This window comes from Mus musculus, chromosome 7, assembly GCF_000001635.26.
Source record: "Mus musculus strain C57BL/6J chromosome 7, GRCm38.p6 C57BL/6J".
In the NCBI taxonomy this organism is placed as follows: Eukaryota; Metazoa; Chordata; class Mammalia; order Rodentia; family Muridae; genus Mus; species Mus musculus.
Window position 1 is genome coordinate 14,092,057 of NC_000073.6, and position 27,555 is coordinate 14,119,611.

The 27,555-nt window shown below is 37.3% G+C and overlaps 1 protein-coding gene across 1 annotated transcript in view; it reads right to left on the bottom strand.

Annotated features, from left to right (window-relative positions):
• Sult2a3 (sulfotransferase family 2A, dehydroepiandrosterone (DHEA)-preferring, member 3) overlaps nucleotides 1-27,555 on the bottom strand; it is a 55,494-nt gene that overhangs the window by 24,502 nt on the left and 3,437 nt on the right. Inside the window, exon 3 of the mRNA NM_001101586.3 lies at nucleotides 19,405-19,531. Within this exon, the coding sequence (NP_001095056.2) occupies nucleotides 19,405-19,531 (127 nt within the window). The remainder of the gene's footprint in view (nucleotides 1-19,404; nucleotides 19,532-27,555) is intronic.

The window sequence follows — 27,555 nt, forward strand, 5'->3', positions numbered from 1 at the left end:
AGATGATATGATAGTATATATAAGTGACCCTAAAAATTCCAACAGAGAACTCCTAAACCTGATAAACAGCTTCGGTGAAGTAGCTGGATATAAAATTAACTCAAACAAGTCAATGGCCTTTCTCTACACAAAGAATAAACAGGCTGAGAAAGAAATTAGGGAAACAACACCCTTCTCAATAGCCACAAATAATATAAAATATCTCGGCGTGACTCTAACGAAGGAAGTGAAAGATCTGTATGATAAAAACTTCAAGTCCCTGAAGAAAGAAATTAAAGAAGATCTCAGAAGATGGAAAGATCTCCCATGCTCATGGATTGGCAGGACCAACATTGTAAAAATGGCTATCTTGCCAAAAGCAATCTACAGATTCAATGCAATCCCCATTAAAATTCCAACTCAATTCTTCAACGAATTAGAAGGAGCAATTTGCAAATTCATCTGGAATAACAAAAAACCGAGGATAGCAAAAACTCTTCTCAAGGATAAAAGAACCTCTGGTGGAATCACCATGCCTGACCTAAAGCTTTACTACAGAGCAATTGTGATAAAAACTGCATGGTACTGGTATAGAGACAGACAAGTGGACCAATGGAATAGAATTGAAGACCCAGAAATGAACCCACACACCTATGGTCACTTGATCTTCGACAAGGGAGCCAAAACCATCCAGTGGAAGAAAGACAGCATTTTCAACAATTGGTGCTGGCACAACTGGTTGTTATCATGTAGAAGAATGCGAATCGATCCATACTTATCTCCTTGTACTAAGGTCAAATCTAAGTGGATCAAGGAACTTCACATAAAACCAGAGACACTGAAACTTATAGAGGAGAAAGTGGGGAAAAGCCTTGAAGATATGGGCACAGGGGAAAAATTCCTGAACAGAACAGCAATGGCTTGTGCTGTAAGATCGAGAATTGACAAATGGGACCTAATGAAACTCCAAAGTTTCTGCAAGGCAAAAGACACTGTCTATAAGACAAAAAGACCACCAACAGACTGGGAAAGGATCTTTACCTATCCTAAATCAGATAGGGGACTAATATCCAACATATATAAAGAACTCAAGAAGGTGGACCTCAGAAAATCAAATAACCCCCTTAAAAAATGGGGCTCAGAACTGAACAAAGAATTCTCACCTGAGGAATACCGAATGGCAGAGAAGCACCTGAAAAAATGTTCAACATCCTTAATCATCAGGGAAATGCAAATCAAAACAACCCTGAGATTCCACCTCACACCAGTGAGAATGGCTAAGATCAAAAATTCAGGTGACAGCAGATGCTGGCGAGGATGTGGAGAAAGAGGAACACTCCTCCATTGTTGGTGGGATTGCAGGCTTGTACAACCACTCTGGAAATCAGTCTGGCGGTTCCTCAGAAAATTGGACATAGTACTACCGGAGGATCCAGCAATACCTCTCCTGGGCATATATCCAGAAGAAGCCCCAACTGGTAAGAAGGACACATGCTCCACTATGTTCATAGCAGCCTTATTTATAATAGCCAGAAACTGGAAAGAACCCAGATGCCCCTCAACAGAGGAATGGATACAGAAAATGTGGTACATCTACACAATGGAGTACTACTCAGCTATTAAAAAGAATGAATTTATGAAATTCCTAGCCAAATGGATGGACCTGGAGAGCATCATCCTGAGTGAGGTAACACAATCACAAAGGAACTCACACAATATGTACTCACTGATAAGTGGATACTAGCCCAAAACCTAGGATACCCAAGATATAAGATACAATTTCCTAAACACATGAAACTCAAGAAAAATGAAGACTGAAGTGTGGACACTATGCCCCTCCTTAGAAGTGGGAACAAAACACCCATGGAAGGAGTTACAGAAACAAAGTTTGGAGCTGAGATGAAAGGATGGACCATGTAGAGACTGCCATATCCAGGGATCCACCCCATAATCAGCATCCAAACGCTGACACCATTGCATATACTAGCAAGATTTTATCGAAAGGACCCAGATGTAGCTGTCTCTTGTGAGACTATGCCGGGGCCTAGCAAACACAGAAGTGGATGCTCACAGTCAGCTAATGGATGGATCACAGGGCTCCCAATGGAGGAGCTAGAGAAAGTACCCAAGGAGCTAAAGGGATCTTCAACCCTATAGGTGGAACAACATTATGAACTAACCAGTACCCCTGAGCTCTTGAATCTAGCTGCATATGTATCAAAAGATGGCCTAGTCGGCCATCACTGGAAAGAGAGGCCCATTGGACACGCAGACTTTGTGTGCCCCGGTTCAGGGGAACGCCAGGGCCAAAGGGGGGGAGTGGGTGGGTAGGGGAGTGGGGGTGGGTGGGTAAGGGGGACTTTTGGTATAGCATTGGAAATGTAAATGAGCGAAATACCTAATAAAAAATGGAAAAAAAAAAAAAAGAATTGTTAGATAAATTCATATATTTTAGAAAACCTATAACAAAAAATTTTGTCTTAAAAACCTGAAGAAGTGTCTGTTCCTTTTTCCAAACAGCAATTAAATTGGTTATTGCAGAATATTGATATTTGGCCTATTGCATACCATCATTTTAAATAAAATTGATAATCACTATCCTAAAGATAAGTTAAAAATTGTTTTTATACATGATTTTGTACCTTCTATAAATTCATGCATGCATGCATCCCATTTACAGTGTTTAAAAACAGCCCTTCTATGGGAGAAAAATATATGTGAATTGGATCACATGCTTATTCTTTTAAGTTTCCTCCTGCTTCAGCACAGGTAATTATATTGTGTGCTGTAGATGGTGTTTTAAAATGTTGAATAATCAAGATTTAATTTGTATAGTTAACAATATATATCTCAGAGCTTACAATTGCTTAAAATTGTTCATCCCTCAGACCCTATAAATTCTCAAATTTGCAATGGTTTATGCATATACAACTCATAGGAAAACCTGCTGTTCTTTTAAGAAGACTGTTTTTGGACATTTAAGAATTTGTCCTAGACTTCCTGGACAAGACCTTAAGGCAATGCCATGCTAGATTTATATCTCAGACAGATTATAGGCCTTACACAAAAATAATTGGCCATATAATCTCATTCTTTATATAATCAAAAAAGTAATGGCCTAAGATAATATTTTGGTATTTTGAGAGAATGTGCATGTCAAATGGTAAAAAATTTTTTCTTAGTGCTGTCAGTTTCTACCTGTTTCCACATAATGGTGTTAATTCTTGAGAATTTATACTTAATCAATTGCTGCAAATGGATACTCTTATTTCTGATTAATAAATAAATTATTCACATGTGACTATTAATACCTTTTCAAGCTTTCTAGTTACAACTGCTCTACAAGAGAAACAACTAAAAGTGTAGTTAGCCATTTCCTATGTCAATTTTTTTTATATATATACTTGGTGTTCCAAATTAGATTACAACAGATATTGGAACTGGCTATAACTTGCAAGTATTTGTGATGTTTTTTCATAGCAGAGTTGACAGCAGTACTGAATGCTTTTCGGTCTGTAAATGATGTTTTTAATATTTTTACTGATAGTTTATATATTGCATAATCAATTCCCTTATTGGAGACTTGTGGTACGTTTAACTCTACTATGCCAGCAGGATCTCTGTTTTCACAATTGCAAAACATCATTCTTGCCCCAAAACAACCGTTTTATATTGGTCATATATGAGCTCATTCTAGTCTTCCTGGACTTTCAACTGCAGGCAATGATTGCATCGATAGAGTTCTAATAGGAAATGCCTTAATATCAGATCCTGTTGCTTTGGCTAGACATGATTATGATAAATTTCATCTCTCTAGACATACCTTAAGGCTCTGACACAAGATCACTAAAGAACAGGTAAGAATGATTATAAAACAATATCCTAAATGTATTACATATCTCCTGTGCCACATTTAGGAGTTAATCCACGAGGTCTTATGCCTAATCATATTTGTCAAATAGATGTAACTCATTATGTGGAATTTGGAAAATTAAAATATATACATGTTTGTGTTGACACTTTTTGCTTCTCTCCATATAGGAGAGGCCTCTAGAAATGTAAATGACAATTGTTTACAAGCCTAATGCTATGGGATTGCCTAAACTCAGTAAGACAGATAATGGTCTATCCTATACTGGCAACAATTTCACTTCATGTTGTAAGGAGTTTGGTATCAAACATAAAACTGGAATTCCTTATAACCCTATGGGACAAGGAATTGTTGAACGTGCTCATTGAACTCTGAAAAATTGGCTTTTAAAAACAAAACAGGGGCAATTATACCCCCCATGGTCACCAAAAACACATCTTGGTTTTGTCTTATTTGTTCTAAACTTTTTAAAACTGATGTTAAAGGTCAGTCTGCAGTGGATTGCCACTGGCAGCCAGTTACTTCCAGTTCTTAAGCAATGGTTAAATGGTGAGACCCATTAAGTAATGCATGGAATGGTCCAGACCCCATTTTATTCTGGGGAAGAGGTTCAGTCTGGTTTTTTTTTTTTTTTTTTTTTTTTTCACAAAAAGAAGATGGAGCCGGATGGCTGCCTGAAAGACTGGTTCATCAAGTGGACACAGATCCTGAATCTTCTAGTAAGTATGATTCTAAACTCGATGATGGCTAAAAATACTTTTTAGCCAGAAAAGTTAATTTGGAGCACAGCCTCCATTTCCAGAGAATTTACAGCCTTTCTGTTGATTCTGAACGCCAGCTCCCCGACACTGAGAGGTCAGAGTCTGAGTTTGATTGTTGCTAATTAGCAACTGAATAAAGTACCTGGACATCCCCAAAGAAGCTTTTATCCTGTTATTTTTCAACTCTCTCGACTTTGTTTATTCAAGCAGGTCAGTCTCTCCTTACAGCCTGATTTCAGCAAGCATGCAGCCTTGCATACAGCACTCGCAGGAGGCAGTAATTCATCAATATGAAGAAGCATTTTAAGTATATATTGTGGCTTTGGTCTGATTTGGGAATAATGTGTGCTTTGAGGGCCAGTCAGCCAATGATTGTCAACCAGATTTCTGAACTATATCAATCTAAGTCAGAGGTATATGCCAAGAGGCCATGGTTTGTTAATAATACACCACAGAGCCATGTTTGTGTAAAATAAGCACAAACAAGATGCATATAGCTCCTTGATGGATAAGAGTAGTTTGGGAAAATCTGAGTCCCCAAGCCAGGCACTGCCACCAGCCACCATAACTCCCAGATAGGATTATGGAGCATAAATAAATGTATGTATCAGACCAGCTATTTTTATTATATACTTAGGGAGGAATTGTAGCCTCCCCCAGCCTGAAGTAGGCTTGTACAGACCTTGTCACCACTGAGGTGGGGCCACCTGTGGTGGAGCTTTCCAACTTGGCTGGCTTCTTTTGTTTGTGTCAACTGCTGCTGTACTTAGCCGGGATCCTGCTGCCTGCTGAGACTAAATTTGGCTTCTATATTAAACCTTTTTCTCCAATGTTCAGAGAACATTTTGGATGTGGATGTGATATATTATAGAGGCAGAGGTGGTGGATGACTTTACTAAAACAGTGTTTTCTGCATACTTCACGGCAGTTGGACACATGAACTCAGCAGTTGTGACAGTATGTGCAAGACCTGTGTAAGCTTAAGCCAGAGTGAGTCCTTGCATGGAGCAAGATGTTGGTCATGATGTGCCAACTATGAAGAACTACTAGTGATTGATAGCTTCCTGAAGAGAGTCAGTTTACTTTGTGACTGTTTATCCAACTACAGTGAATATTCATATACCCCAAAAATATATAAGCAGAAGCAGTAAGACTGGAGAGATGGCTCAGGATTTAGATGCTCCCACAGAAGGTGTTGGTTCAGTTCCCAGTACCAACACAGTGACTCACTATCTTCTGTGACTTCAGTTTCAGAAGAAAATTTATACTCCTGGACACTGTGGGTAATGTTCTCATTATGGTTCAAATACATACATACAGATAAAAGGCACCTAGACATAAGATAAAACTAAATCTTAAAAAATATATATACAAAGTTGGATGCTTATGGAATTAGAGCTGTATATGGGAGGAATCAGGAAAGGGAATGAATGTGATGAAAATACAATGTATAAGATTATCAAAGAGTTAAAAGATATATTTAAAGACATTTTATGCAAAGATCACAGAGAAACTTAGTAAACTAAAAGAACATTAGCCTTGTAGCCTGTTAGAAGGAAGATCAATGAAAAGAATGCCTCATTTTACAACTATATACATGGAGATTCAGAGAAAATAGTAAGCCCTACAATGATGAAGTTAATGAAATCATTTATAAGGATTTATTTTATTTTTTATTTCCGTATATGCCTATGTGAAGTTTGAGATATTGCATATCTGTGTGGGTATATTTGCAAAGGAGAGAGGAGAATGTCAGTTACTCTGACTCTAGAGTTACAGAAAATCATGACCTACTCAGGGTGTGAGTGTGCGGAAACAGTCTCTACTCCTGTAAAAGAGCAACAAGAGCTATATAGATCACTGAGCCTTTTGTCCAGCTCCTAATGATACCATTTTTAAAGAAAAGATATGAGCAACTTTATGGAACAAGGAAAAGTAGAAATTAGTTAAATTTGATTTTTAACATTCAAAAAAAAATTTATATATTTTATTAGGTATTTTCCTCATTTACATTTTCAATGCTATCCCAAAAGTCCCCCATACACTCCCCCACCGTTCCCCTACCCACCTACTCCCACTTTTTGGCCCTGGCATTCCCCTGTACTGGGGCATATAAAGTTTGCAAGTCCAATGGGCGTCTCTTTCCAGTGATGGCCAACTAGGCCATCTTTTGATACATATGCAGCTACAGTCAAGAGCTCCGGGGTACTGGTTAGTTCATAATGTTGTTCCACCTATAGGGTTGCAGTTCCCTTTAGCTCCTTGGGTACTTTCTCTAGCTCCCCCATTGGGAGCCCTGTGATCCATCCAATAGCTAACTGTGAGCATCCAATTCTGTGTTTTTGAGGCCCCTGCATAGTCTCACAAGAGACAGCTATATCTGGGTCCTTACAGCAAAATCTTGCTAGTGTGTGCAATGGTGTCAGCGTTTGGAAGCTGATTATGGGATGGATCCCGGGATATGGCAGTCTCTAGATGGTCCATCCTTTCGTCACAGCTCCAAACTTTGTCTATGTAAATTCTTCCATGGGTGTTTTGTTCCCAATTCTAAGAAGGGGCAAAGTATCCGCACTTTGGTCTTCATTCTTCTTGAGTTTCATGCGTTTAGCAAATTGTATCTTATATCTTGGGTATCCTAAGTTTCTGGGCTATCAGTGAGTACATATTGTGTGAGTTCTTTTGTGATTGGGTTACCTCACTCAGGATGATGCCCTCCAGGTCTATCTATTTGCCTAGGAATTTCATAAATTCATTCTTTTTAATAGCTGAGTTGTACTCCATTGTGTAAATGTACCACATTCTCTATATCCATTCCTCTGTTGAGGGGCATCTGGGTTCTTTCCAGCTTCTGGCTATTATAAGTAAGGCTGCTATGAACATAGTGGAGCATGTGTCCTTCTTACTGGTTGGGACATCTTCTGGATATATGACCAGGAGAGGTATAAAATTTTAAATGAAATGAATAGATTTACAAAAGGGAATTAAGGTATTGTTTTATGGCTCAATGCATAAAAGTGTTTATCATATAAGCCTTATGATTAGTTCTCAGTTTCTGTAACTGGAATAAATTAGAAGGAAATACTTGACTCCACAAACGTGCCCTCAGGTCACTGATGTTCTGTGACATATGTGTATCCACATAGACACTATGCACACATACAACCCAGATAATAATAAAGAAAATATCATTAAAGGAAAAAAGAATTAGGAATCTGGAAACAATCTATAAATACCTCAGAAGACAGTCTTAATGAGGAATCATGTAGATATATTGACATGTGTGTACGTTTTTAAACATTTTCCTGATTGTTAATTGATAATATAGAAGGATAATGTATATTGTGGGCAGCACCTTTCTTACTCATGGGATCCTCAAAAGTATAAATGGAGAAAAAATCTAAATGAAGGCCAAAAGGCCATGACCTATATATTTATTCTCTTCTTGTTCATGACTTTGTAAACAAAGAAAGTACATTGAAATCAAGGAGAGATCTTCTAAGTCAAATATAAAGGAAGGCATCTCAGAAAAGGAGACTCATTAACAATTCTAAAAGGCAGGAAGACTGCAAATCTGTATTTCAAGTTCTAAAAAGTTAACCACTTACAAGTCAGAGTACTATATCTGCCATTGCTACTTGTCATAACTGAAGGAGAAATAAAAAAGTTTATACATTGAAAAGCATATGAAATGAATTAATGGCCACCAAGTCTCTTCTACAAAATAGACTTGAGAAAAACAATTTTATCTTTAAAGCCACAACAGTATGAGTTACTTCCAGCAGTCAACCTGATACCTCCCAATGTCATCTTAGACTCTAAGTTAAGAGATTGTCCCCATCAGATTTGTCTATGAATGTTTATTTGAGTAATTGTATTTACTGATCATTGAGGTGGTAGGGCCCACAGCATAAACATGTGTACCTGGACTGAAAAAAAAAAGTGAGAGTGAGGCATTGAGGATATTAGTAAGCTGATTTGTAAACTGGTTTCACTTTGGTTCCTTCTCAAGATACTCCCCTGATTTCTCCTGTTGATAGACTTTTCACCTGAAAGTGTAAGTCAGATAAACTCTTTCTGCTCTTAAATTTCTTCTGGTAAGAGTATTTTATCAGTGAAACCATAAACCAAGCTAGACTAATAGTTAAACAAGAAATAAGAGAACAGCTTGTGTACCTTAGCAAAATCATCAAAATGACAGGCATTGATAGTCAACTTTCCATGATAACTGCATATTGATGTCAATTTTTTATTTTTTATTTTTTATTTTAAGTTTTATTGCATTATGATGAAGAAAGATAATTTCAATTTTTCTGAAATTAACATTTAAAATTTTAAAACATTTAAACTTTAAATGTTAAAATTTAAATTAAATATGTTCATATATTTAACATTTAAAAACATATTTTGAGTAAATACATATACATCACATTCTTCTTTTCCTTTTGTTCCCCAACTCCTCCCAAAGAACCCCCTTCAATACCTGTCATATCATTCAGGATTTTTTGTCATATTTTTTTTAATTTATAAAATAATATAACAACAAAAATGTGTACTTTAAAAGTTGTTTGATATAAAACAACAATCAATTGAACAATCTTATATAGATGCTTGTCTACTGCAAAACTGAAAATAAATACGTTATTCTCAATATAAATTTTAAATAAGTCCAAATATATTAACTGTATAATATTTTAAAATAATATATCACCCCTTCAAGTCCATGCCTACTCCTGGCCACCTCGTGTGTAAACTCAGCACAAGTCCAATGGTCTCCAGGGGATTCTCCACTCTGTAGGTGCCCTAGCATGCATAGGATCTTAGGATCACTGCTGAGTCAAACACAACATCTGTTCCAAAACTATCATAACGGGCCTGTACCAGCAGGTGCAGGCACACAAGAAACCTACCTGACCAGAGGGAATGGGTCCCTTGTGGTAAGCACCAGCATGGGGCCACCTTGGTAGGAATTCTGCAGATAGTCCTACAGTACCCAGAGGACTCTCTATGCCTAAGTTGCCCTGGCACTCCCAGGATCACTGGTGAGTGGAGTGCAACATCCGTTCCAAAACAATCATGATGGGCCTGTGCCAGCAGGAACAAAGACACAGGAGCCCTGCCTGACAAGCAGCTCGGGTTCCTTATGATCAGTGCTGGTCTACCTTGGTTTCGAACACAGTGGACAGCCCCATGATCCCCAGAGAAGATACCCATTCCAGGCTCTGTAACACAACCACAATCTTAAGATTTCAGGATCCCAGGTACCAGGAGCTTGGTTACAACAGGATTTCAGGGTCTCAAAGGAAGCTTGACTGCCAAGAACTCTGACACACCCAGAATCTCAGGTTCATAGGATCCAGGAATCACAGTATCATAGAGAAAGCTGGACGTTAAGGAATCCTGAATCAACTGGGATTATAGGAAGGATAGGTTCCAATCAATATATTGAGGGCAGCAAGCACTTGAGATAATCAGATGACAGGAGACAAGTATAAGAGCAGAAGCAACAGAAACCAAGGCTACTTAGCATCATCAGAACCAAACTCTCCCACCATAGCAAGTCCTGGATATACCATCACACAAGAAAAGCAAGATATGTACCTAAAGTCACTTCTCATGATGATGATTGAGGACTATAAGAAGGAAATAACTCCCTTAAAGAAATACAGAAGAACACATACAATCAGGTGAAAGAATTGAACAAAACCTTCCAGGATCTAAAAATGGAAGTAGAAACAATGATGAAATCACAAAGGGAGACCACTCTGAAAATAGAAAACCTAGAAAAGGAGTCAGGAGCCATTGATGCAAGTATAACACACAGAATACAAGAGATAGAAGGGAGAATCTCAGGTGCAAAGATACCAGAGAAAATATTGACACAACAATCAAAGAAAATGTCAAATGCAAAAAGATCCTAACCCAAAACATCCAGGAAATTCAGGACACAGTGAAAAGAACAAACCTAAGGGTAATAGGTAGGGAAATTACGAAAGATTTCCATCTTCAAGAGCCAGTAAATACTCTCAACAAAATTATAGAAGAAAACTTACCCAACCTAAAGAAAGGGATGTCCACAGGTTCACAAGAAGCCAACAGAACTCAAAATAATTTGGACCAGAAAAGAAATTCCTCCCATCAAATAATAATGAAACCACCAAACCCACAAAACAAAGAAAGAATATTAAAATCAGTACAGGAAAAAGTCAAGTAACATATAAATGCAGACCTATCAGAATTACACCTGACTTCTCGAAAGAGTTTACAAAAGCCAGAAGATCATTGGCAGACATCATACAGACCTTTAGAGAACACAAATGCCAGCCCAGGCTACTTGCTATACTCAACAAAAGATTCAATTACTATAGATGGAGAAACTAAGGTATTCCATGACAAAACCAAATTCACACAATATTTTTTCCACAAATCAATTCCTTCAAAGGATAATAAAGGGAAATCTTCAACACAATAAGGAAAACTAAGGTCAAGAAAAGAAAGAAATTAATCTTTCAACAAACCTAAAGAACATAGCCACATGAACAGTATTCCAAATCTAAGAACACACATAAAGGGAAGCATTAACAACTTTTCCTTAATATTACTTAATATCAATGGACTGAATTCCCCAACAAAAGACATACACTAACAGTCTGGGTATGTAAACAGGACCCAACATTTTGCTGTATACAGGAAACCCAGTTCAGTGACAAAGACAGACAATACCTCAGAGTAAAAGGCTGGAAAACAATTTTCCAAGCAAATGGTCCCAAGAAACAAGCTGGAGTGGCCATTCTAATATCACATAAAATAAACGTTCAAACTAAATTCTCAAAAAAGATAAGGAGGGACACTGCGTACTCATCAAAGGTAAAATTTACAAAGATGAACTCTAAATTATAAACATCTATCTTCCAAATGCAAGGGCATCCACATTCATTAGAGAAACTTTGCTATAACTCAAAGCACACATTATACCTCACACAATAATAGTGGGACACTTCAACATTCCACTCTCATCAATGGACAGATCCTAGAAACAGAAACAGAAAATAAACAGAGACACAGTAAAACTAACAGAAGTTATGAAACAAATGTAATTAACTGATATCTATACATATTTCATTCAAAAATTAAAGAATATACCTTCTTCTTAACATGTCATGGTACCTTCTCCAAAACTGACTATATAGTCAGTCACAAAACAGACCTTAGCAGATACAATAAATATGGACTTAATCCCATGCACCCTATCAGATCTCCATGGATTAAGACTGATCTTTAATAACAACATACACGTGGAAGCTGAACAATGCTCCCCTCGATGATATCTCTCTCAAGGAAAAAATAAAGAAAGAAATTAAATACTTTTTAGAGTTTAATGAAAATGAAGCTACAACATACCAAAACTTATGGGACACAGTGAAAGCAGTCATATGAGGAAAACTCATAGCCCTGAGGGCCTCCAAAAAAAAAAAAAAAGAAAAGAAAAGAAAAGAAAAAATACCTGAAGCGAACATACACTAGCAGCTAGACTGCACACCTAAAACTCTAGAACAAAAGGAACAAAATGACCCAAGAGGAGAAGATGGCAGGAAATAATCAAACTCAAGACTGAAATCAACCAAGTGAAAACAAAAAGAACTGTACAAAGAATTAACCAAATCAGGAGTTGGTTCTTTGAGAAAATTAACAAGATAGATAAACCCTTAGCCAGACTAACTACAGGGCATAGGGACAGTATCCTAATTAACAAAATCAGAAATGAAAAGGGAGGTATAACAACAGAATCTGAGGAAATCCAAAAAAATCATCAGATCCTACAACAAAGTCTATACTTAACAAAACTGGAAGACCTGGCTGAAATGGACAGTTTTTTAGACAGATACCAGGTACCATGGTTAAATCAAAATCAGATTAACATTCTAAACAGTCCCCAATCCCATAAAGAAATAGAAATAGTCATTAATAGTCTCCCAACCAAAAACAACCCAGGACCAGATGGGTTTAGTGCAGAGGTCTATCAGACCTTCAAAGAAGGCGTGTTTCCATTACTCCTCAAACTACTCCACAAAATAGAAACAGAAGGTACTCTACCCAATTCATTATATGATGCCACAATTACTCTGATACCTAAACCACACAAAGATCCAACAAAGAAAGAGAACTGCAGACCAATTTCCCTTATGAGTATCCATGTAAAAATAATTAATAAAATTCTTACAAACCAAATCCAAGAACACATCAAAATGTATATCCATCATGATCAAGTAGGCTTCATCCCAGGGATGCAGCGATGGTTCAATATACAGAAATCCATCAACATAATCCCCTATATAGACAAACTCAAACACACACAAAAAAACCACATGATCATCTCATTGGATGCTGAGAAAGCATTCGACAAAGTCCAACACTGCTTAATGATAAAAGTCTTAAAAAGATCAGGAATTCAAGGCCCATACCTTAACATAATAAAAGCAATATACAGGAAATCAATAGCCAACATCAAACTAAATGGTGAGAAAATGGGAGCAATCCCACTAAAAGCAGGGACTAAAAATGACTGCTCACTCTTTCCCTACCTGTTCAATATAGTACTTGAAGTCTAGCCAGAGCAATTATACCAAAAAAAAAAAAAATGGAGATCAAAAAATACAAATGGAAAGGAAGAAGTCAAAATATCACTATTTGTAGATAATATATAAAAGTGACCTTAAACATTCTACCAGAGAATTCCTAAACCTGATAAACAACTTCAGTGCATTAGCTGGATATAAAATCAACTCAAATCAGTGTCCTGTCCCTAGACAAAGGATAAACAGGCTGAGAAAGAATTTAAGGAAATAACACTCTTTAAAGTAGTCAAAAATAATATAAAATACCTTGGTGTGATTCTAAATAAAGAAGTGAAAGATATGTATGTTAAGGACTTCAAGTCTCTGAAGAAAGAAATCAGTGGAAATCTCAGATCATGGAGTGACCTCCCATGCTCATGATTGCCATGATTAATATAGTCGAAATGTCTATCTTGCCAAAAGCAATCTACAGATTAAATGCAATCCCCCTTAAAATTCCAAGTTAATTCTTCACTCAGGTAGAAAGAGCAATTTGCAAATTCATCTGGAATAACAAAAATCCTAAGATAGCAAAAGCTATTCTCAACAAATAAAGAACCTCTTGTGGAATCAAAATCCCTGACTTCAAGCTGTACTACAGAGCAATTGTGATAAAAACTGCATGGTACTGGTACAGTGACAGACAGGTAGATCAATGGGACAGAATTGAAGACCCAGAAATGAACCCACACGACTAAGGTCACTTGATCTTTGACAAAGGAGCTAAAACCATCCAGTGGAAAGGAGACTGAATCTTCAAAAATTGGTGTTGGCTCAACTGGCAGTTACCATGTTAGAAGAATGCTAATTGACCCATTCTTATCTCCTTGTAAAAAGCTCCAGTATAAGTGGATCAAAGGACTCCACATAAAACCAGGGACACTGAAACTTATAGAGCAGAAAGTGGGGATGATCCTCAAAGGGTTGGGCACAGGGGGAAGATCCCTGAACAGAACACCAATGGCTTGTGCTATAATATCAAGAATTAACATAAAATTTTAAAGCTTCTTTAAAGCAAAGGACACTGTCAATAAGACCAAAAGGCAACCAAGAGATTGGGAAAAGATATGTACCAATCCTAAAGCAGATAGGGGGCTATTATCCAATATGTATAAAGAACTCAAGAAGTTTTACTACCTCTCTTTTCTACTTTCATATTCCTTTTCTTTGTGTGTGTGTGTGTGTGTGTGTGTGTGTGTGTGTGTGTGTGTGTGTGTGTGTTTTACCCATTGAGTTCCATTAGGGTTTGTTACTGGAGCAAAGGAAAGGAGTCATTTTTATTAACATGGGTATTATCAATAGCTATTCTACTGAAAAATGACCTCCCTCCACTAGAAGCCACTAACATAATATAGAGGCTGGAAGGAGGGAGGTCTCATGAGCCCTGCCCCTATCCTATCTACTGTTAACTGCCTATAAATCCTCAAGAAATGGATAGGGGTTTGGGAGTACCTCCTCTCTCCTTGATAGAACATTGAAGGGCAAAATTTTGGAAGTTTTGAGCAGTAATCACAGATAATATGAGTTCAAGATTGCTGTGACCAAGTCATATCTAGAAATCAATGTTCCACATCATTCTATCCCATCTTAGGCTCTAAAATCATACCTTCTTCCTTGATGTTTCCTAAATTTATACTATGGGCTATAGATGTCTCACTTATGGTGAGCACTAAAAGGGTACTTATTCTCAGCACTTTGGCTAGTTTTGAGTCTCTGAAATTACCATTGCCTATTACAAGAAGCACTTTTTAATCAAGTTGATGGTAGAGCTATATAAGCAGAACATCATGGTTACTTAGAAGACAAGTTGATGTTCCCATTATATCCATTTACCAGAATAACAATGACAGCTTCAACACTATGATCTATTCCCTCAACAACGTGGATATTTAACCATGTTGAATAAACATGATGTGAATTCTTCTCAATGAACTGAAAAATGACTGTTTACCCCAGAAGACAATAGCCATTATTAAGCATATCTTGTGAAGATGGTTGAAGTATAGATTACAGTGTTCACAGTTGAGTAAGTGTTAATGGCAATCTCCTAATAACATCCTGACTGACACTGTGAGGGCTTTTCAGCAGGAAGGCATAGTACAGCCTACTCCCAGCATGCTTCCTTTATGTCCTATGACAAGCATATAAGGATGTCCTTAGCAATAGTGTCTTACCAACTACTTTTTGATGGGCAGCTGACAACAGTGACAATTGCCCATATTAATTTAATCCTCGGGCATTTTCCAGGCAAAATCTCCTAGGGAGGGATGTCTTCCAATATTAACAGTGGAGTTTTCATTTAACAAGCTATGGCTTCTACAAGCAGTATTTTCTACCTATATAATGTTTCTTGACTAATATATTAATGAGCTTTCAAACAAGTTAGTTTTCATAAGGCATTTTCATATACTCTTGTTTTGATTACTTATATCCTTTATCTTACCCCCATCTTTGCTTATACCACCCCACTCTCATATTCATTCCTCTACTCTCATATTATAAGTATTTTGGAATGTCTGTTTCTTGTACTCCTTCAAATGGCTCCTTGCTGAATTTCTGTCCTTTATATGGACTTTGATTTCAACACAATAAGAAATTATGTAGGATATACATATGACTAACAACAAATACTGTTTGTTTATCTGTGTCTGTGTTACCTCATTAAGTATATTTTCCAATTGCATCTACTTTCCTAAGAAGCTCAAAATTCATTTTTATACCTGAATGAAATTTCATTGTGTAGGGTACACACATTACAATTTTATTATCTAATTTTCAGTTGATGGGCATACAGGCTGAACCTGTTTCCTGGCTTTTGTGGGTAGAGTTGTAATGAGCACAGATGTTCAGCTGTCTATTAGTATTATATATCTAAGTATTTAGGAACATATACCTAACTACATAGTCACATATTCCTAAGTATGTATTATTATACATCTAATTATATAGTAGTGTACACTTAAGTATATAATAGTATACATTCTTTCTCTCTCTGTCTCTCTCTGTCTCTCTCTCTCTCTCTCTCTCATATATATATATATATATATATATATATATATATATATATATATATATATATATGGTGTAATAGTATACAGTGTATGAGTATGCACTTTATTTTGGACAGATGGGTTACATGAAAATGAGTTCTCAGCTGTTTGAGTGAACTCCACAGTGATTTCAATAGTGATGGTACAAGTGTGAACTACAACCAGTGTTTCTCTTTTTTCCACAATTTCTTTTTAATTTTTTCAAAAAAAGTTCTTATAAAATTTTTAAGCATTTTAAGTTTATTATAAAGAAACTTCAAACAGAGGAATGGATACAGAAAATGTGATAAATTTACAGAATGGAGTACTACACTGCTATTATAAACAAAAGATTTATGAAATTCCTAGATAAATAGATGGATGGGGAGGATGTCATCCTAAGTGAGGTAACCCAATCACAAAGGAACACACATGATATGCACTCACTGATAAGTGGATATTACTCAGAAACTCAGAATCTTTCTCAGAAGGGGGAACAATATACCCATGGAAGGAGTTACAGAGGCAAATTTCAGAGCAGAGACTGAGGAAAGATCATTCAGAGACTGCCCCACTTGGGGATCCATTCCATAAACCACCATCAAACACAGATAAAATGGTAGATGCCAACAAGAACTTGCTGACAGAAGCCTGATATAGCTGTCTCCTGTGAGGCTCTGTCAGTTCCTGGCAAATACTGAAGTGGATGCCTACAGACATCCATTGGATGGAGCACAGGGTTCCCAATGAAGGAGATAGTGAAAGTACCCAGGGAGCTGAAGGTGTCTGAAGGAACATCAATATGCACTAACCAATACCCCAAAGCTTCTTGGAGCTATACCACCAATCAAAGAAAATAAATGGTGGAAATTGTGGCTTTAGCTGTATACGTAGCATAGGATGGCCTGGTCAGTCATCAATGTGAGGAGAGGCCCTTGGTCCTGTGAAGGCTCTGTACCCCTGTATAGAGGAATGCCAGGACCTGGAATGGGAGTGTGTGGCTTGGGGAGCAGTGTGTGGCTTGGAGAGCGGGGAGGGTATAGGTGATTTTCAGAAGGGAAACTAGGAAAGGGGATGACATTTTAAATGTACATAAAGAAAACATATAAAAGTTAAAAAAAAAAATAGAAAGAGGTAGTTGGAAAAAGGATTAGAATCAGCCAGAATGGAAAAAAGGCAAGAATGGTAAATCGGCTATATTGAGATCAAAATCTCCGAATACATGTATGGAAACATCAATAATAAAACACTTTATTATGGGTGATTAATATATTTCAATAACAATTTAAATCAAAACAGTGTATCAAAATTCCCTACCGTAACTCTGTAAATATTTTAGAGACAAATAGGAGATTAGGATTTACAATATTTAGAAAGATGCCTTTTAAGGAAATGCTGGATTATCAGGCCAATATATAAGATGCAATATATAAGACTAAGAAAATCTACAAATGGGAAGCATGGTAGGAAGAAAGAAGCATTTGTTATTTTTCTGTTCTGTGATAAAACACCATGATCAAAGGCAACTTAAGGAAGAGAGAGCTCATTTGTGTCATGCACAACTATAGGAAGGGAAAGCTGGGATTTCATTTCCTCAACTATATGCAGGAAACAAATGGAGTACACTGGAATTGGTTTGAGTGTTTATTCTCTCAAAGCCAACCTTGAATGGAATACTTTCTCCAACTAGGCTGTGCCTCATAAACATTCTGAAAAAGTGCATCCAATTGGGATCAAGTGTTGAAATTTGGGGGCCTATGTGGGTCATTTCTTACTCAAAGGATGACTGGTGTCAACATCAAGATTAGGTTTGTAAAGACTGGACACTCCAAATGGTGCTTAAATATTATGACATGGGACAATTTGTGACTGTGTTCTGTACTGTGGTGATTGTGAGAACAGAAAGACTTCACAATCAGTGTTGAAATGATGATGAGTACTGGGCCCATAGACTTGTTGAATGTAGAGAGATAAAAATGGAGCCTACAGAATATTAAAGGTCTAGAGATGCAGGCAAGTTAGATATCATACATGAAATTGTGTGGTTGAGCCCCAACGAAAAATAAGCAGAGTATACAGTAGGTGCTTGTAATCTTAGAACTCAAGACGTAGGAGAAGAAGGAACCATACTTCAAGGTCTTCCCAAGGTATATAGAGAATTCAAGGCCAACCTAAGCTTTCTTTCACTTTGTCTTTAAAAAAATACTCTGAGACTTGGAACTGGGGAGACTCCAGAGTCTCTATGGTGGTGTCTCAATATGAAACTCTTAACAGTAAGTGACATGGAGCCTGAAGTGCCACCTCCATTAGGCAGGTAGGATTCTCAGTGGAGGGATAAGAATAGCAACTCATTCAGAAAACCTTTGGCCCCAAAGGTGTCCTAACTACAAGATGTCCAGCAACAAAGATGGAGCAGAGATGGAAAGAATGGGCAATCAATGACTGGCCAAAATTGAGACACACACCATGGGCAAGAAACAATCCATGACACTATTACTGATGCTCATGCATGCATGATCCCAGAATAGTATGAGAGGCTCCATGCAGCAGCTGAGTAAAAGAGATGTACAAGTCCACAGCCAAACATTAGTTAGAGTTCTGGAAGTATTTTGGAAAAGTTGGAGAAAGGATTGAGGAACCCAACAGGGTTAAGAACTCCAGATGAAGACCAGAAGAGTCAACTAACCTGGAACTTTTAGCACTCTTAGTAACTGAACCACCAACCAAAAAGCTATCATGAGCTAGAACTAGGGGCCCTGCACATATGTAGCAGATGAGCAACTTGGTCTTTGAGCAGGTCTCCAAACAACGGGAGCTGGGTCTCTCCCTTAATCTGTTTCCTGTCTGTGGATCCCATTCCTCTTGTCTTGTCTCACTGGGAGAAGACACACCAAGTCCTGGGGAAAATTGATGTGTCATGGTAGGGAGGTACCCTAGGAGCACCTATCCCTTCTCAGAGGAGCAGAGGATGGGAATAGGAGCTGTGAGTAGGGGTCATTAAGAGGAGAGTGGTGCTGTATATTGTGATATAATATGAATAGATAAATTTATAATATATAACATGAATAAATAAATTTATTAATTAATAAATTAATTAATGAAATAAAAGTCTCTGAGTTTCCCCCACCTCCTATATTTCACAGGATACTCACCATTTCCTTTGAGGAACCATTCAAAATAAGTTCTGAGTGATCCTGGATTCTTCACAAGGTTTGTGTTACCATAGAAAAAGTAACCAGACACAAGAATATCTCTGGGATTTCTGATGAGATAGATCGCCTTGAAGGGACAAAAAATGTAAATGAAAGTCAACAGTTATTCCTCACCTTTTAACTGTCATAATTTACATGAAATATTCAATTATCTAATGGTTTCTAAAAACATTTGTTATTTTTATGTGGGGAAAACATATACACAAGTGAAAAATCTATAGTCATAATTTCCATTTTCTAATTTTATTTGATTTGTAAAACTGGAACAACAAAATGACTAGTTCATTAATAGTGTAAAAAAACACAGACTGATTCAACAGTTCTAAAGATTACAATAACAATTGGTTATCCAACACCAAATGCTGAGCCTATAAAATATACATACAAGTAATACTGTAGTGACTGAGAAGAATGTACTGAAGTGTTTTGGGATATAGAGATTTATTTAGGAATATATTGATTATTTATTTATTTAAGAATATATATTGTATACATTAGAAACATGCAAATATATATCCATATAGGAATACATGAACATAGGAATATATATGTATATTCATATGTATATGTATCTATATGTAGCATGAATTAATGAAAAAAGAAACCATAAATTAGAAAGACAGTAAAAGGGGATATAGTAATGTTTTCAGAGGGAGAAAAAGGGAGGGAGAAATGATGTACATAATTATATTTTATTATAATAATTTCAAAACATAAAAGAAACAAATTAAAAGAAATAATTTCTTTTAAAAAGATTTATTTATTTTATATACGGAGTACACTGTCACTGTATTCAGATATACCAAAAAGCATTGGATCCCACTACAAATGGTCATGAGCCTCCATGTTGTTGCTGGGAATTGAACTCAGTACCTCTGGAAAACAGTTATTGCTCTTAACCATGGAGCCACCACTTCAGCCCATAAATAATCATTTTTAATAAAAGGAACTTCATAATTTGAACCAATTATTATAGATCTCATCTTTTTTAACTTCAAAAATATTGATTTATGCACGTCTGAGTTCACGCATTCATTTTTGCACACCATATGTGGACTGAAACCCACAGACATTAAGAAAAAGGGGGTTGGATGCCCTGGGACTAGAGTTGCAGACAGTTGTGAGACACCATGTGGGTGTTGGGAACTGAACCTAGGTCCTTTGCAAGAGCAGCCAGTACTCTTAACAGCTGAGCCATCTATCTAAGTCCTCTTAGAAATTTTAAGTATTTTTGTTGGATATTTTTTATTTACAGTTCAAATGTTATCACCTTTTACAGCTTCCCACTTTCTTCCTAGAAACTTCCAATCCAATCTCCTTCCCACTGATTCAGCAAAGGTGTTTCCTGACCCAACCATCCACTCCTACTTCCCAAGGATAGCAAAAATTATTCTCAACAATAAAAGAACTTCTGGGGGAATTACCATTCCTGATCTCTAGTTGTATTATAGAGCAATAATGATTAAAAACAAAACAACAACAACAAACCCAACTGTATGCTATTGGTACAATGAAATGCTGGTAGATTAATGGAATAGAATTGTAAACACAAAATTGGACCCACACTCCTATATTCAGTTGATCTTTTGCAAAGCTTCTAAAATCATCCATTGGGAAAAAGACAGCATGTTGAACAAATGATGCTGGTTGAATTGGCTGTCATAATGTGGAAGAGTGGCTATCAATCAATTCTTATCCCCTTTTACACAGCTTAACTCCAAGTATATCAAGAACTTCCACATAAAACCATATACATTGAAACTTATAGAAGAGAAAGTGGGGAAGAATCTCAAATACATGGGCACAAGAAAAAAGTTCCTGAACAGAACACAAATGGCTTATGCTCTAAGATAAAGAATTGACAAATGGGACCTCATAAAACTGTAAAGTTTTGTAAGTCAAAGAACACGGTCATTAGGACAAAATGGCAACCAACAGACTGGGGAAAGATCTAAATGTGATAGAGAGCTAATGTCCAATATATACAAAGAACTCAAAAAGTTAGGCTCCATAGTAACAAATAACCTTATTACAAATGGGGTACAGAACTAAACAAAGAATTTTCGACTGAGAAATATGGAGTGGCCTAGAAGCACCTAAAAAAAGTGTTCAACATACTCAGTCATCAGGGAAATGAAAATGAAAATGAAACTGAGATTCCACCTCACACCAGTCAGAATGGCTAAGATCAATAACTCAGGTGACAGAGATTCTGGTGAGGATCTGGAAAAAAGGAACACTTCTCCATTGCAGGTGGGATTGCAAGCTTGTACAACCACTCTGGAAATCAGTCTGGTGGTTTCTAAGGAAACTGGACGTAGTATTACATGAGGACCCAGTTATAGCACTCCTGAGCTTATACCCAAAAGATGCTACAACATATAACAAGGATACATTGTCCACTATGTTCATAGTAGCTGTATTTGTAAGAGACAGAATTTTGAAACAAATCAGATGTCCTTCAACAGAGGAAAGGATACAGAAAGGGTGGTGCATTTACATGATGGCATAGTACTCATCTATAAAAAAAACAATGACTTCTTGAAATTCATAGGAAAATAGATAGAAATAGAAAATATCATCTTGAGTGAGGTAACTCAATCACAAAACTATACAAATGGTATGCATTCCCTGATAAGTGGATATTAGCCCAGTAGCTCAGAATAACCAAAATACAATTCACAGACCAAATGAAGCTCTAGAAGAAGAACGACGAAAGTGTTGATACTGCCATCCTTCTTAGAAGAGAAAACAAAAAAATCATGGGAGGAAACATAGAGACAAAGTGTGGAGCAGAGACTGAAAGAAAGACAATACAGATAATGCTCCATCTGGGGATCCATCCCATATTCAGTAACCAAACCAAGACACTATTGTTGATGCCAAGAAGTACATGCTGGCAGGAGCTGGATAGAGTAGTTTCCTGAGAGGCTATGCCAGAACCTGCCAAATATAGAATTCATCTCTTTAAGCTTCAGTTTCCCTAGTCAAAAATTTCCAAATCCAGATAAAACACACACATGTAACCTCCCCCAGCCTGAAGCAGGCTAAGCCAAACCTTGACCTTGCTGCCACTAAGGAGATTATCTAGGGTGGAGCCTTCCTCCCTGACCACTCTATTGTCCAGCCACTGCCACTGTTCCTCCTGCTGAAAGGCCCCTGAGCTATTCTGGAGACTACACCCTATCCTGCAAGTTATCACCTGCAGCTGCTTCCAGGCTCCAAGGATGAATTGGCGGGAATGGGCCTCCACCCCCCCCCCCCCATCCCCGAAACTTGACTTAACTCCATTCTTTCTCTTGACTGCCTAGTTTCCCCTCTCTTTTCAGCCCCGGCTTGCCTCCCAGGTGTACCCCTTTTCTTGTCAGCCGCAGGCCAACTTCCAACAGTTTGGTGTCCAACAGAATGTGGGGCCCGAGGAATGGCAGAAAAACGCTGAAGGAACGCTGCTTGGTATGGAGCTCCATGGGAATTAAAAGAAAAGAATTGTATCGGGTGTATGGTGAGCAACGGGTAAAGTGTTGCTGGAGGTGCAGAAAGATACAGGCTAAGCTTGAATCAGAGATCACCCAGCACTGGATTCACTTAGGTCAGCAGCGAATTATCAGAACTAGGAACTGATCAGGCGATTGTCCGCAGTTTTCTAAAACTGCGTTAGGCGAGAGGAAAAAGGGTTTAAATTAAATAATCAGGCAGATGTCCACAGTCAGAAGCTGCATCAGGCAGCAGAAACAGGGTCTGCAATAATAAAATGATATAGAGGAAAATGTATTGTGAAACTCTCCCAGAAGCAGAGAAAAATTCGGGGGACGCCCTGCCTTTTTCTCTCTGGCACTTACAGCAGAAGTTCTCTGCTCTCTTTGTGTTGTCTAACGTCTAGTCTAATGTCTGGTGCACGTGACCGTTCATGTGTTCAATCCATGTGAGTTCATGTCTAGTTGTCTGAATGACTGAATGTTCTGTGTTTCATGTTGGAAAATAAAGATGGCTAAAACTTTATCTGCTGCTTCAGCAAGAGACTGGCCACAGGCTTTAGCCAGGATCAGGCACAGCAGGGGAGCCACTGATGGAAAAGCTGCTCTCAAAGAAAGGGAGTTTGCAACCTCTCAGTTTTAAAGCAAATAGGCTGGTAGTTGTTCCTTCCTAAGAAAATTCTCTGCAATCATGATTATAGTGTTTAGCTAATGACAAGGTGCTTTTTGTCTTATAATTATAGCTAGAAAGTTTGAAATTCTTTGATTGATCTAAATTTATTAGACTCAGGTAGCCGCTTCATTTATTTATTTATTTATTTTACTGGTCTTAGAAATGTAATATACTCTGCGTGTCTTCATCACAAGAGTATTAGCTTATAAGTTATTGGGTATGAACAAAAAGGTGTAACACTGGTTACTAGAAAGTAAGTTTTAAATTGGTAACTCCTGTTTGGAGTCTTTCAAACATGTGGCATAATGCAGGCCAAAAAAACTAGGCCTCCTAAGTAGAGATAATATTTTATGTGATTCTTATCCTAGAAAGTAGAATTAAAGATACGTTGTCCCTTCTTAGAATTGGGAACAAAACACCCATGGAATGAGTTACAGAGATAAAGTTTGGAGCTGAGACAAAAGGATGGACTATCTAGAGACTGCCATATCGGAGGATCCATCCCATAATCAGTTGTCAAGCGCAGACACCATTGCATACACTAGCAAAATTTTGCTGAAAGGACCCTGATATAGCTGTCTCTTGTGAGACTATGCTGGGGCCTAGCAAACACAGAAGTAAATGTTCACAGTCAGCTATTGGATAGATCACAGGGCCCCCAACGGAGGAGCTAGAGAAAGTATTCAAGGAGCTAAAGGGATCTGCAACCCTATAGGTGGAACAACAATATGAATTAACCAGTACCACCACCACCACCACCTCCCCCGCTCCCCCAGCTCTTGTTTCTAGCTGCATATGTATCAGAAGATGGCCTAGCTGGCCAACAGTGGAAAGAGAGGCCCATTGGTCATGCAAACTTTATATATCCCTCAGTACAGGGGAACGCCAGGGCCAAGAAGTGGGAGTGGGTGGGTAGGGGAGTGGGGGGAGGGTATGGGGGACTTTTGAGATAGCATTGGAAATGTAAATGAGGAAAATACTTAATAAAAATGTTTTTAAAAAAGATAAGATTTAAAGCAATGTCTTTTTAATGAAGCATTGAAACTTTCACTGTCATGCATTCATAGGTATAAATTGGCAGCCAAATTTCGCAACGTGGTAGTGAAGTTTTAATGTTGATTCTAAGGTGATAAGTTGTTTTGAAATTGAGTTTTGCTTTCCCAAGGTTGTAGTTATAGTCTAATATTGCAAAAGAATCTTAAAAATTATGAAATCTGTCCTCATGGCAAGAGGAACTAAGCTCAAAACAGCCTCTTCAGGGGTTTGTGTGGCTTTCTTTTGTCTTGCAAATGGTGCCTAAGGAAGGTCTCAAAACTTGCCTCTCCTTGCCTTCAGGGAAAATTCCTTTTAGTTAAAAGAGCACCTTTGCAGATCTACCCAGATGTTGTTCTAAATAAACTTTAAATTCTAAGTTTATAAAATGTCAATCAGGCTGTAGAATTGATCAGGACATTGCAATTTGACTTGCCTACTTCATGTAAAGTTATTATAGATTTAAGAGTTTGTTTTTTCCTTTGCATCCTTAAAATTGTAAAGAGCTTGCTTCTAGTCTGCTTGTAATCACTGGAAAATTTTGCCTCTGGATATGGCTTATATAGCCTTACCTCATGTACAAAAAATTCTTTGTGTCTCTGCTTCAATACAAGAAGCTAAGAGTTTGAATCTTTCACTGTATATTGTTTCTAAGTGGAAAGTATTTTATTAGCTAATGCCTCTCAAGGGAAGTTTACTTTAAATCCTTGCTCTCACACAAGGAGCTTTTAAGTTCTGGGGAGTAGCTGTTGCTCCAGAAAAGATTCAGAGGCAATATCTTTTTAATACTTAGGGTTTTATTTTTTACTATAAAATTGTGGTACAGAAAATCTAGAATGAAAAATTTATTTGCTTCAAACCTTTATTTTCAAAAGCTTCCAGGAGATTTTATTTTGCTAAGACCTCAACCTAAACTCACCACAGGAGAACTTAAGCTTTTGTTAGGTGCTATTAAGTGAGACACAAATTAACTGGTAAAGAACAAAAGGCTTTGCAGAAAATAAAGAAAGCTTTTATAATTATTATCAATTATAATCAATGGTAATTAAATATTAGCTTTGCCCACAGCAATTCTTTGGCAAGAGAAAACATTATTGTATAAAGTCAATTTTCTTCTCCTGGCTGACCGTTGGCCCACGTGGAGCCGACTGTTCCTTTAAGAAGACTGTTTTTGGACAGTTAAGAATTTATCCTGGGTTGCCTGGAAAAGACACCCAGGATTTGCTTTTGTGTTATAGAGATTTACAAAAATCTTTAGCTGGTAAAGGTTTACTTATAATTATTTGGGTTTTAGAGTTACTAATCAAACTGTTTTTCCCCAGAAAATAGTTATTCACAGAGACAACTTAAGGACTTTGAATTATTTTCAAAAATTGTTTGGTGATATTAATTTGGCTTCGCCCTTATTTAAAGCGTACTACAGGGAAGTTGAAACATTTATTTCGTATTCTTAAAGGGAGTCCTGATCCTACCTCCCCGAGATCTTTAACCTCAGAAGGATTGCAGGCCTTAAAACAACTGGAACAAACTATTGAAGAATAATTTGTCACTTATATAGATTACTCTGTTAATTTTTAATACGATTCATATGCCTACAGGATTGTTATGGCAAAAGTCTCCTCTAATATGGATACATCCGAAGATTTCTCCTAAACGTAATATCTTGCCATATTATGAAGCAGTAGTTTATCCTTGGAAGGAAGCAGGCACTAACTTATTTTGGCAAAGAGCCAGATATTATTGTTCATCCGTACAACGTAGGTCAAGACACTTGGCTGAAACAGCACAGTACAGATTGGTTGCTTGCTCAAATAGGGTTTAAAGGAACTAGAGACAGCCACTACCCTCAAGATAGGTTGATCAAATTTTTAAATGTATATGAGGTAATATTTCCTAATATGACCTCTTTACAACCCTTACACAATGCTGTTCTGGTGTTTACTGATGGCTCCTTTAAAGGGCAAGCTGGATATCTTATAAATAATCAACAGGTAATCATAAAGACTCCTGGCCTCTCAGCTCAATTAGCAGAATTAACAGCAGTACTGAATATCTTTCATTCTGTGAATGATGCTTTTAATATTTTTACTGATAGTTTATATTTTACACAATTGGTACCCTTATTGGAGACTTGTGGTACATTTAACCCTAATACGCCAGCAGGATCCTTGCTTTCACAATTGCAAAACATCATTCTTGCCCGAAAACACCTGTTCCATATTGGCCACATATGATCTCATTCTGGTCTTCCTGGACCTTTAGCTGAAGGCAATGATTGCATCTACAGAGCTCTAATAGGAGAGGCCTTAATTTTAGATCCTGTTGCTTCAGCCAAACGTGATCATGAAAAATTTCATCTCTCTAGCCATACTTTAAGGCTCCGCTGACATAGGATCACTAAGGACCAGGCAAGAATGATTGTAAAACAATGTCCTAAATGTATTACATTTTCTCCAGTGCCACCTTTAGGAGTTAATCCAAGAGGTTTTAGGCTTAATCATATTTGGCAAATGGATGTAACTCATTATGCAGAATTTGGAAAGTTAAAATATGTACATGTTTGTATTGACACTTGTTCAGGATTTCTTTTTGCTTCTCTGCATACTGGAGAAGCCTCCAAAAATGTAATTGAACATTCCTACAATCCTTTAGTGCCATGGGATTGCCTAAACTTATTTAGACAGATAACGGGCCATCCTATTCTAGCAAAAATTTTACTTCATTTTGTAAAGAATTTGGCATCAAACATAAAACTAGAATTCCTTATAACCCCATGGGACAAGAAATAGTTGAACGTGCTCATCACACTTTAAAAAATTGGCTTTTAAAAACAAAACAGGGGCTGTTATATCCCCCAAGGTCACCAAAGGCACATCTGCCTTTTGTCTTACTTGTTCTAATTTTTTTGCAAAC